We start from the raw sequence: 12,654 nt of genomic DNA, 5'->3' as shown, positions 1-12,654 counted from the left end.
ACGATAGAGAATAACGAGGAGGCCGGTATCAGACCAAGCAAAACATACCAATCATTTGTTGCGGCTGCCGGGGTCATCGCGAGTTAAATTGTATCAAAAAGGACGTGAAGAATTACATTACGAGGGAAGTGCGGAATGTTTCCGAACAAGAAGATGCAAAGGAATTCGGGAAATATTTGTTAAGAATGAAAGAGAAGAATCAGAATTTCTTTTTTGAGCTCCAACTCGAAGAGGATCAATCGATTAAGCTGGCTTTTTGGGCCGATGCAAGAAGTAGAGCCGCCTTTGAGTATTTCGGAGACGTCATTTCATTCGACACCACCTACAATACAAACAGGTAACAAACTGCCCCTGTTTATGATGCTAAATCAATGTATTTTTACGAATCCGCATCAGAGGTGTATATTGGCTGTTTCATTGGGTGTATGCGAAGCATTTGTTAAGGTGTAACTAATGATTTTGCATTCTGGACCATGGTAATTTGTTTCAGGTATAATTTGGTCTGTGGTTCTTTCGTCGGGGTGAATCACCACGGTCAGTCAACACTTCTCGGATGCTCTTTGATGAAGAACGAAGAAATTGAATCATTCAAATGGTTATTTCAATGCTGGCTTCGTTGCATGGGAGGAAACGCTCCGAAAGGGTTTCTCACCGATCAGTGCGCATCAATGAAAAGGGCTTTAGAGGCCTGTATGCCAACGACAATTCACCGTTGGTGTATTTGGCACATCATGAAGAAGATTCCAAGCAAATTAAACGGGTACAAGGGACATGCCGATATCGAACAAGAAATGAACCAAGTTGTTTGGAACTCTCATAGCAAAGACTCATTCGATAGGAATTGGAACGATTTTCTGCTGAATTTTGGTCTTGCGGACAACAAGTGGTTTTCATGTAATGTCTTTTTAAAATCTGCAGCAGAGGTGTAAATTGCATGTTTTCTCGGGTGTATTTATAGTCTGTGTTTGGGTGTATTATGCAGATCTGTACGAAGACCGTCACATATGGGTTCCTATCTATCTGGATCACCACTTCTGGGCAGGGATGAGAAGCACACAAAGGAGCGAGAGCATGCATTCATTTTTTAACAAGTATATCACCCGGAACAGCTCGCTTATTCAGTTCGTCAAACAATACGATAATTGTCTCGGAAGCAGGGAGCAAGCAGAGAGAGAATCAGATGCTGCAGATTTTCATACGGTCATACCATGTGCAACCAAATCCTCCATTGAAGCTCAGTTTCAAGAGGCATACACTCATGCAAAGTTTAGGGAAGTTCAAGCGCAATTCAGAGGAAAGGCGAATTGCATCACCAGATTAAAGAATTCCGCTCTAGGCTATTCAGTATACGAAGTCGGAGAACAAGTTTCCAGCTCAATATTCAACAAGTTCGTGGTTACTTACGACTCGGTTGCAGCCGAGGTAAAATGCCAATGCTTATTATTCGAGTCGAGAGGGATACTGTGCCGTCACGCACTAAGCGTGTTAAGCTTCGAACAAGTAAGCGAAGTGTCCCCTAGATACATACTGGAACGATGGAGCAAGAAGGTAAAGAGGCGACACACACACATCAAGAGCAGCCACGACGAGCCACTAATGGAGCCAAGAAGCAAGAGGTTCGACCAATTAGTTTTTCGTTCGCAAAATATTTGCGAATTTGCCTCCGAATCGGAGGAGTTGACTGCAATTCTGCACCGTGCGTACGATAACGTCATGGCCGAGATGGAAGCATTAAAAGCCAAAAGGAAGGGGACATCTTCTTTATCCCACGAAGACGCCAACTTGGAATCCGTTAATGAGCTTCAAAGCCCGCCAAGGATTCGAACAAGAGGACGTCCAAAAAACAGGCTAGGTTCAAAGCTGGAGAAACATATTGCAAATGCCACAAAGAAGAAGAAGACGAAAGTTTTAAGCGAGGTAAAAGTAATGTTCTTTAAATTTGTGGCGATTGAGTTTATTTTTCTCGTTAATAGATTAGCTAATGTGTGAGTGTTATATTCAGATAAACCTGTTTGATGCTGCATCAGCGGCGCATTCAAATTCCAGCCAATATCAAGGACACGTTATGAATTATCAGTTCAGGGTACCAGCAGCAGGGTATAACTCTTTGGGTGTATAGTTTTTTAGGATATGGGTGTAAAAGCACTGTTCTTTTGGGTGTATTTTTGTTAATTCACAATTTACATATAGACACATATATAGATACATATAGAACAAAAGCTGTAAAAATTCGCAGGTTATGGGTGTATATTTCATTTGATGTTTTTCTCCATATCTTAGTACATGTAATTCATACATTTTGAATACAGCACAGACAGTTTGGGTGTATATTTTATGCAATCTTGGGTGTATTATTAGACTTGCGTTGGGTGTAACAGTTTATAATTTGCGTTTATATATGCCTTGATTTTTTGCTTCATATTTTACCACCTGTAATACAGTTTTTGAATACATCACAGACAGTTTACCAGCACAGATAGTTTAACTATGGGAAAAAATATACATGGAATAGAAGTTGTTGATAAATGGCAAATATTTACATCATTTGTTCAATTTACAAACTACCCACAGTTGGATTACGCAGTTTCTATATCAGCAGAATTAATCTGACAAAACGGACTCAATAATACAGAGGATGGCTTCGACAGCCTTATAGCACTTCTCTCTCTAATTGCCCGATCTCTTTCTTTATTCATCTCGCTGAATAGTATCCGAGAAGCATACTCCACTCTATAGTGGTCCACCTCCTCCTACAATTAAAAAGTATATTCTGTTTAAACAGCAATATTTATTCAGTAAAGTAATACATAGTTATATAGTTCTAAAGACAGTTACCTGTGGCCAATTATCCCATTCATACTTCCCCTTTTTGATGTTTTCCGGCTCAATTAACTCCATCCACTTCATAACGTAGATAGCGCAGTCATAGCTGAAAACGAAGAAAATAAATTACAAATCTTATTTACGAAAGTTTAATGTTCAGATTCACAAATTTATACCTTGTTTTTTGGCCTGATATTTTAACATATGATGCTTTAATTTTTTTCTCGTTCTCCCCTTTATACAGAGTTTCCCTGCCGGCATATGTTATCAATCTTGAAAAGACATATTCCTTAAATAGCAAAACAAATCAGTAATACACCCGAATAAATGCACAAGATACACCCAACTGAATGGACAATATACACCCAACACAACTAACGAAATAGAGCTAAATATTAAAGTAAACAAGACAGAGGCAACTTACAGTGAATTTATTAACCTGCTTTCTCTCATCGCTTAGAGCTTTTTTGTGTAGCGGGTCAAGTATATGACATTTCCGCTTTGTTGTATTTATCAGCCATAACCACCAATGCCCCATGTGGCAAACAGGAGCAAAAATCTGAAGGATTCCCACATTTCAACAGTGCGTTATTTTATTTGGCATATAAGTAAATAAGCGTACTAACAAATTTAGCAAACGAAAACTTACATATCGATGCGAAGTTAATTTTTTTCTATCTATGAAGGGAATGAAACTCGGGTAGGCTTCCACCTTGAATTCCTTTTTCGTTTTCGATGATACGAATTCCCCCTTTGGGTGATCTGAAAGTGCCATGCTCTGCAAGAATTGCGAAACAAGAAATGAAATACTAAACTTACACCCAATTGAACGTAAAAAATACAGCCATATCAATACACAAAATACACCCAAAGTTCGTAGAAGTAACACTTACCACAATATCGGGGGGGGGGGGAGACAGTATATTTGTTCTTGAAACCTCTTTTCATTTTTCTGGTTGAGGATGAGGCAGATGGCAGATACAATCTAGAAATATATGCCGAAATCAATTTTACATTAATAAGCATTGCAATTGACTTTGGTGTAAAAACATTAATGTTATTCTAATATTACCTGAGATTCTATATCACTTTTTGCCTGGAGGGATACAAGGTGCATTCTCATCAAAATGTATTCTCCTTGGCCAATCAGAGTGCACATTTCCTCATATTCGTTAGTATTGCCATCTGCATCTTCCTTCAGTCTCGTCCCCCAGATGTAGCACTTTTGTTTCATATCATCCGTAATCTGATATAATCCCCCAGGAGTTTGAAACTTTGCAGAACTTTCTCCCCCAGTCTCCCTCTGAATTTGTGGACTTTTGTTTTTTCCCTTAGCCGCACTGCTTGCTATTTTTTGGACCAAATCGTCCAATTGTTCTATCAAATTTGCAGATTCTGGAGATTTTGCCCTTTCTGTCTCCTGCGTTGACGCCCCCTCCTGGCTTGAATCAGTCAATCCAAGGATGAATGATGGCACCCCTGCATCTGTTTTAGGAACATAGGATGCTGTCCGTGCCATCATCAACAGGGCAGCAACGTCTTCTGCGTCTGGATGACTGCGTCATCATGTATAAGAATAAGAATAAGAATAAGAATATACGGATGATAAGCAAAGATTGATATTAGTCTGATGAACTTACATTTTAGTTGGAGCTGGGGGAAGCGTGGGTGTGGTCTCTTGAAGTTGTTTGGGGGGTTCAGGAGTGCTGCACAGTTACAAAAAATTAATCATGGCGTAAAAAAAACTAATCAGGAACAATATACACCCAAACTATTATTAAATATACACCCAACCTCTAAACAAATATACACCCAATACTATTTCTTACGTTTCTGTAGTCCCTTCAATCTGTAGCATAGGGGTTGGTTCAAAATCTGTCTCAGTGGTTGTTTGGGATGTCGGCACAAAAACCTGAATCGGGAGTCTAAACAAGAAGAAAAATGAAAGTTTAACAATGCTTTTGAAAATAATGTTATAAGGTTGAAATATTATTGGAAAACTCACATTGCAAGTGCTTCCGACGGTGTCTGTTCCCTCACAACCATCACATTCGAATCAGCCGGACTTAACCTAAAATACACCCAAATAAATTCAAAAAATACACCCGAACAATTAAAAAAGAAGACAGGCTTTGTTTTTTGAGAACTTACATACTTGCAGTTTTTGCTTTTTTTTCCTGCCTTATTTTTCTTGAATAAAATAATAAAGGGCTTTTTTTTCTAAAAAAATATATACAGAATTAGAAGTAGAAGGGTAATAGAAGAACAAAAGTAACGGTTATTTGAAAGAGAAATTACATGCTCTGTGACGGCTGGTTTACACTACTCTGTTCTGTGCGTCCTTGAGAGGAAGGATCATCACTTCCCAAGTTCACAGCCGGTATTCTAAAACAGATTTCATGTTATTCAGACAAAATAAGATACAGGTATAAAATACACCCAAATGAATGCACAAGATACAACCAACCGAATGGACAATATACACCCAACACAACAAACTTAATATCCCAACTTAATAAACAACATACACCCAACTTGATCAACACAATACACCCAAATAGTTCCACAAAATACACCCAAATCATGATAACAAGATTTTATTAAATAAAGCTTCTTACGTTTCAGAGGACACATAGCGACCTTCTGTCGATCGCAGGTCAGGTTGGTTCTCCCTGCGAAACAAGAAACAATTATTAGCATACAAAACACAACAAAATATGAAATAGACAGTCCAACAAGACATACCCCTCTGCAGCAGATTTATCAACGTTTTGCCCTAGCCATTCATCTAGTTCGTCACTTGATATTTCATATGTCTCACTACATTCATAAAAGAAGATGTTAACAAAAATAATTACGATGATAGAGGGTAATATAGCTTACGAGGTACTGTACCCGTCAAAGTATTGGTCTTCTTTAGGAGGTGAATCCTCCACGACAACTTTTTTCTTTTTTGGTTGTGTTCTGGGTGGAAAAAAAAGAGTACCAATTAGAAATAAAAAATTAATTTTATCACAGAATATTATGCAAAGAAGTGCTTACTTTTTTGGTGTTGTTTTTGTTTTTTTCTTTTTCTTCTCCTTCTCTACAGGTGTTGATTCTTCGCTCCTATAAGTTAATAATAGACACTTCAGTTAATACACGAAATCTTAATAATGAAGCCAAAAGAAAGGAGTAATAATTTCAGGACATTACTCATCACTTGGTTCAGATTCAGATTCTGAATCAGAATCTAACTCCTCTTGCCTCTGCTTTCTTTTTCTGGAGTCCATTCTGGAAGGCAAACAATCATTATTTAGAACATACAAAAAATACACCCAACGTGATCAACAAAATACACCCAACTCGAAAAAGAAATTACACCCAAGTATGGTACTTACTTTTTTCCCTTTTTGCTGGGGTGTTTTCTTCCTGAATCCTCTGAGTCTTCTTGAGTCTCAGACTCAGAGATAGAAGTGTCACTGTCAGTAGCTGTTTCTGCCTCCGAAGACGATGTTGGACTCGCCTTCCTTTTTTTTTGTTTTTTTTATTTCTTGTTTTTTTTCTTGTTTTTTTTCTTTTTTTTTTTCATTTTTTCTCTTGTCTCTGCCATCTTCACAATCCCCTGAAACATGAGATATTTTAGCTAGCAGCATTCAGGTAAATAAAATACAAGCAACATATTATGTTTACTTACCAAAATTTCCTCTCTTTCTGCAGTCATTCTTTCCACCAACTACTCCTTAGTCCAGTTGGCAATCCAAGGCTTTGGTGGTCTTTCAGCCCTCTTCTTGCCTTTGTTTTCTGAAAGATGAAAGTATATTATCATCAGGGCAAAGAGGCAGCCATCAATTGCCTTCTTCTTCTTCTCCTGGTAGTCTGTGATGCTCTTGATCGTGAAGGTCAAAACATCCCCCCCCCCCCCCAATTTCTCTCCGATATGCCGTCCATCTTAAAAATTGGGGCCAGGTGCACGGGCGATATTTTGTTTATCGTCGTTGGCAAAAGGAACGCCATCTGTATGTAGAGGATGAATATCCTCTTGAACATCAGGCGTTCCTCTTCGTTGCCAACGCCGATTTGCATCATTTCATCGGTAAGACTTTTGAGGGTCTTACCCTGGAATCTTCTATAAATTATTTTGTCATCATCATAAAGTTTCTTATACTCAACTTTCTCAGGAAACAGATTTCCTACAAAAAGGAAAATAACAAAGTATCAAAGTCGGTTCAAATACACCCAATCATCAACCTTAAATACACCTATGTATCAACTTAATATACACCTATAATTTTGAGCTAGTTACCTGTTGCATTGATGCCAAGCGCATCACCTATTGTTTTTGGTGTTATTTGGAAAGAACCATATCCTGTCTTCAGTCTGTTCTCCCCAAGTTTGAAGTTGTTTGCCAGTTCCCTTAAGATTTGGTGATCCACCCTTAGTGGTGGGATGTGCATCAACCCACCGAATCCAAGATCCCTCACAATTGCCTTCTTCTCCTCAGTCATGTTTCTGAACTTATCACTCAGGAGAAGTGTGGCACACTTAAGGTCTTTCGTTTGGTTTCTTGCTGCCATTTTCTCTGAAACGAAAAATACACCCAAAGATATCAGTAAGATACACCCATATATAAGAGTCAGATACACCCATTGATAACAGTAAGATACACCTACAGATAAGATTCAGATACACTCATTGATAACAGTGAGATACACCCATAGATATGATTCAGATAAATCCATATATATCAGTCAGGTATCACTCAAACATCCTTCAATATCAAATTAATTGAGATATCAGTAAGATACACCCATATATAAGAGTCAGATACACCCATTGATAACAGTAAGATACACCCACAGATAAGATTCAAATACACTCATTGATAACAGTGAGATACACCCATAGATATGATTCAGATAAATCCATATATATCAGTCAGGTATCACTCAAAAATGCTTCAATATCAAATTAATTGAGATATCAGTAAGATACACCCATATATAAGAGTCAGATACACCCATTGATAACAGTAAGATACACCCACAGATAAGATTCAGATACACTCATTGATAACAGTGAGATACACCCATAGATATGATTCAGATAAATCCATATATATCAGTCAGGTATCACTCAAAAATGCTTCAATATCAAATTAATTGAGATATCAGTAAGATACACCCATATATAAGAGTCAGATACACCCATTGATAACAGTAAGATACACCCACAGATAAGATTCAGATACACTCATTGATAACAGTGAGATACACCCATAGATATGATTCAGATAAATCCATATATATCAGTCAGATATCAGTCAAACATGCTTCAATATCAAGCCACATTACAAGTTCAAGCAGTATACACCCCCCAATCTACGGAATAAACCCCCAAAAATCAACAACAATAGCAGGAGAACTTAGAACAAGAACGTAGAATGACGTAGAACTTAGAAGAACAACGTAGAACTTAGAACAGTGTAACAAAGAAGTAAGAATAATAGCCCAGTAAACCCTAGAAGAACGACGTAGAAGAAAAGTAAAATATACAGGAATCTTAATGAACTTACGTTGAGTATTGTTGCTTTGTTTTCTCTTCAGATTCTTCACGCAGAGTTTGATGGTGTTTTGATGGAGGTTTCGAACAACGATTTGTATATTTTGAACTTTGATTTTCACTCGAAAATGGAAGGGTTTCCTTGTTTTCAAAGCGTTTTGAGAAGTGGAAGAAGTGGAAGAAGTGGAAGAGTTTCCCATACGTAACCGTTTGTGTTGAGCGCGTGAAGTGACGCTCCATGTAATCTGTGTTGATGCGCGTGACTTGTGTTTGGGCTGGGCCAACTTGTAAGCTTGTATGTGTAGCCCAACCCTTAGCTTATATAATAAAACATGAGAAAATACATATAATTTAAAATAACATTTGTCTATGTAGCTTTTTAATCTCATCACAATGTCATTATTTACTATAAAGAGGTGCATCTTTTTCATTCTTACAAAATATGAGCTTTTCGTTTAACGTTTATTAAGCATAATTAAAGTTTGGTTAATCACGTTTGTTTAGTGTCGATTTTGATCATAACAAGCAGACGTTTTTCACTTTTTTTTCTCTTTTCGACAATATTAAATTAAAAAATAAAAATCAAACAGAAACTATCCAAAACGGAAAATTTTTTGGCATGTTTAGTACATAAATTTTATATTTATTTTATTTATATAAAAAATTCGGATTATTTGATAAATTATAATATTATATATAATATTATTATTGACTATTATTTGGGAACCCTTTATTCAAGATCTAATGGTTATCACTTATCAACGAGTGAGAGATTAACTTTGGTTTAAAATGTGACACTGCTCAATTCTCATTATTAAATTCTCTGGTGTACTGCGATATTGTCCACAGGATATTCCATTTTCCATTTTCCATATTCGACTCTCTGCTGTAAGGTAAAGCTATTTGAGCCCAAAATACAAGTCAGATAAAAAAAATTATAAAATAAATAAAAGGAGAATTGAGTACTAGTGAGTGGTGAGTAGTGACTACAAAACCCTAATAAAGTTGGCTACTTGGCCTTGCCGCCTATCTCTGTCTACTAGTTTTGGATCTCATCATCTCAGAGGGGCGTCACTTGGAAGCTGGTAACATCGATCTCTTCACATTTTCTCTCTGTTCTCTTTTTCATTCTTTGATGTCACGTTTTTTGAGTTCCTCTGTTTCTTGGTTGAACTGAACTAACAGGTAGTCCACGTCATCATCGAGAGCTTCACGGTTTTCTTCTTTGAAGCGAACCGAAGCCATGGCCTTAGTGAGTCCCTCCCTCATTCTCTCTCATAATCACCATCTCTTGCCTAACCATTTCTCTTATTATTCTTATTATTTAGGCTTTAGGGTTTTATTCTGAATTGGGGTTTTTGAAATAGTATGCAAATTTCATAGATGAGTTTTTTATTTGAAAATTTACATAATGAGTTCTTGATTGATAAATGTGTTACGTTTTATACTTGTGTTAATCTAATCTATAGTTCAGGTTCTCTTGATCTAACTCATAGTTGCGCAGATCCTGCATGCAGGTAAATCAAACAAAAATGCTTACAAGGCACTCATTGCAGCTGAGTATGCCGGCGTGCAGGTTCAGTTGGCCCCCAACTTTGAGATGGGTGTGTCTAATAAAACCCCTGAATTTCTCAAGATGAATCCTATTGGCAAGGTATCATATTTTTCCACTCATTAATCGCTTTGATTTGGTTTGACCTTGTACTTACATTGCATAGTATTCTTCCAGGTTCCTGTGTTAGAGACACCGGAGGGTCCTGTATTTGAGAGCAATGCAATTGCTCGTTATGGTAGGATTTTACAATCATTATTCATTATTTGATTTATTTTTGAAGAAATCCCAACATTATGATGTGATCTTATACATCTTATACATGATTTATTTTGCAGTTGCTCGGGTAAAGGAGGACAACACTTTGTATGGTTCTTCCTCTATTGATTATGTAAGGGTTTGAAACCTGTGTTCGTTTCTTGCATGTTTTGGTTCATAATACTTGTCTTTGTTCCACTATTCTTTTGTATTTTTTGCTCATATTTTTAATTCTTTTATGTTGAAGGGCCACATCGAGCAATGGATTGATTTTTCATCATTGGAGATTGATGCTAATATTGGCAGGTGGTTCTACCCAAGAAAGGGATTTGGACCTTACCTTCCTCCGGTTAGTAGTGTACAAAATATTTTTTTAATGTTAATGTTAATTTCACCTTTTTGAAACTGATTTGAAGTTTGCAATGTGGATTGTAATCTCTCTGTGGTTGCTATTCCATCCCCAAACAGAAGTATGAAAAATGATGACTGAGAACTAAGGAACACAAATGTTTATGCATAGTTTTTTAGTCATGTTTCAAAATTTGTTAACTGTTATTGGCATAAAGAGCTGGAGAATGTTTTGCAGTTGAATGGTATTATGTGATGAATGAGTGGTATATATGTTCATTTCATAAAGTTGAAATCACTTGATTATGTTCATGATTTTTTTATTTTTTTTCTACATTATGTTGCTAGTGCCACTAACGGTTAGCTTCAATTTTATTTTCTTTTTGGAATGAAGGCCGAGGAGGCTGCAATTTCTTCCCTAAAGAGAGCATTGGGTGCATTGAACACTCATCTTGCCACTAATACTTACCTGGTTGGACACACGGTGACCCTGGCTGACATCATAACAACATGCAACTTGTATTTGGGTTTCACTAATATCATGATCAAGAGTTTCACCTCAGAGTTTCCTCATGTTGAGAGATACTTCTGGACCTTGGTTAATCAGCCAAACTTCCGCAAGATACTCGGTCAAGTCAAGCAGGCGGATGCTGTCCCCCCGGTTCCATCTGCTAAGAAGCCTGCCCAGCCAAAAGAATCTAAGCCCAAGGCGAAGGATGAGCCAAAGAAAGAGGCAAAGAAAGAGGCGAAAAAAGAACCGGAAAAGCCCAAAGCAGAAGAGGAGGAAGAAGAAGCTCCCAAGCCAAAACCCAAGAATCCTCTTGATCTTCTCCCCCCAAGTAAGATGGTATTGGATGAATGGAAAAGGCTCTATTCAAACACCAAAACTAATTTCCGTGAGGTTGCAATCAAAGGTATTTTCATTGTTTCATTGTATCTGTGTAGCTTGATCCGTTGCAAGATTTATGGTTACTTGTCATTTCAAATTATGTCTTAATAAATGGATTCCAATTTTTTTTCATATAATGCAGGATTTTGGGACATGTATGATCCGGAAGGATATTCTTTGTGGTTCTGTGATTACAAGTACAACGATGAGAACACTGTTTCGTTTGTGACGATGAACAAGGTTGGTGGGTTTCTTCAGCGGATGGATTTGGCCCGTAAGTATGCATTTGGAAAGATGCTCGTGATTGGATCCGAGCCACCATTCAAGGTGAAGGGGTTGTGGCTTTTCCGTGGGCAAGAAATTCCCAAGTTTGTGATGGATGAATGCTATGACATGGAGCTTTATGAGTGGAGTAAGGTTGACATATCTGATGAAAATCAAAAGGAACGCGTCAATCAGATGATTGAAGATCATGAACCATTTGAGGGAGAGTCTCTTTTGGATGCTAAGTGCTTTAAGTAAACATGTGATTTTGTTGCATGAAATGGTATGTTCTTTGTTTGTCTTCGATTTTGGTAGAGTTTTGATTAAGGTTGCTACATTTTGAATGGACGTAAGCATTTATAAAATTACCAGTATTGAGTTTTATTTTTATCTTTTGGGGGATCAATTGGATAGACTGAAACTGCGGAAAAGCTTTATATAAAGAAATGGCAGAACTAATGTTCAAACAACACAACTGCTTTTAACATCCTTTTTAAATCTGAACAAAATTATAAGTTATTAGCCAGGAAATCTTGGATTGGATATAGACACAAACATGATAGTAAAGTTGTTCCATTTTGATACTTTCTCCACTATTTTAAGTTCTTAGGACGGAAAACTAGGTAAATTTGTGAGCGGTGTTATAATTATTATTATTATTTAATGTTGTATTGTGTCTTATGGATAGTTATCCTCTATTTTCAGAGGTTGACGTTTTTATTGTGAATAAAAGTGACCTATAATTTATGAGTGATGCCAAGATTTTCTTGCAACGAAGATAGTTTAAATCCAACAAAAATCAGCTTCATTATTAGTGTTTTTTGTGTTCTTTGTGTTCTGTGTTTCTTTTTCTTCTTTATATATTTCTTTGTCATTGTTTTTTTTATTGTTGTATTTTTTTTTTCTTTTCAAAGTCCTCTCGGTGGGTTTTTTTTTTTTTGAATTTTGAATTTTGAATTTTGAAATAGAAAGGGGAGAG

The 12,654-nt window shown here is 36.9% G+C and overlaps 2 protein-coding genes across 2 annotated transcripts; one reads left to right on the top strand and one right to left on the bottom strand.

Annotated features, from left to right (window-relative positions):
• Window positions 1-3,880: 3,880 nt before the first annotated feature.
• On the bottom strand, window positions 3,881-9,609 carry LOC148573028 (uncharacterized). Its single transcript, XM_088505633.1, has 5 exons — window positions 9,548-9,609; window positions 4,829-4,894; window positions 4,653-4,748; window positions 4,464-4,529; window positions 3,881-4,379 (listed from the first exon to the last, which is right to left on the bottom strand). The coding sequence occupies exons 1-5, from the start codon at window positions 9,607-9,609 to the stop codon at window positions 3,881-3,883; spliced, it is 789 nt and encodes a 262-aa protein (XP_088361759.1).
• On the top strand, window positions 9,265-12,059 carry LOC107624886 (elongation factor 1-gamma). The gene is made up of 8 exons (XM_016327361.3): window positions 9,265-9,449; window positions 9,550-9,616; window positions 9,869-10,018; window positions 10,094-10,154; window positions 10,255-10,307; window positions 10,422-10,523; window positions 10,917-11,436; window positions 11,554-12,059. Exons 2-8 carry the CDS (start codon window positions 9,608-9,610, stop codon window positions 11,931-11,933), a joined length of 1,275 nt encoding a protein of 424 aa, XP_016182847.1. The 5' UTR covers window positions 9,265-9,449; window positions 9,550-9,607; the 3' UTR covers window positions 11,934-12,059.
• The last annotated feature ends 595 nt before the right edge of the window (window positions 12,060-12,654 follow it).

Source organism: Arachis ipaensis, chromosome B2, assembly GCF_059453495.1.
Source record: "Arachis ipaensis isolate K30076 ecotype BB chromosome B2, ASM5945349v1, whole genome shotgun sequence".
NCBI classification, from domain to species: Eukaryota; Viridiplantae; Streptophyta; class Magnoliopsida; order Fabales; family Fabaceae; genus Arachis; species Arachis ipaensis.
The sequence above is the reverse complement of the archived record's forward strand: the minus strand, read 5'-3'. Positions and strand labels throughout refer to the sequence as shown.

Bases quoted from the DNA above. Each gene is read 5' to 3' on its own strand.
- LOC107624886 (XM_016327361.3), top strand. The intron at 10,155-10,254 runs GTAGGATTTTAC...TTTATTTTGCAG, and splicing joins CAATGCAATTGCTCGTTATG to TTGCTCGGGTAAAGGAGGAC. The intron at 10,308-10,421 runs GTAAGGGTTTGA...TTTATGTTGAAG, and splicing joins GTTCTTCCTCTATTGATTAT to GGCCACATCGAGCAATGGAT.
- LOC148573028 (XM_088505633.1), bottom strand. From the start codon at position 9,609: ATGGCTTCGGTTCGCTTCAAAGAAGAAAACCGTGAAGCTCTCGATGAT. The intron at 4,895-9,547 runs GTTAGTTCAGTT...GGTGTATTTTAG, and splicing joins GATGATGACGTGGACTACCT to GTTAAGTCCGGCTGATTCGA. The intron at 4,530-4,652 runs GTAAGAAATAGT...GTAACTGTGCAG, and splicing joins ATTGAAGGGACTACAGAAAC to CACTCCTGAACCCCCCAAAC.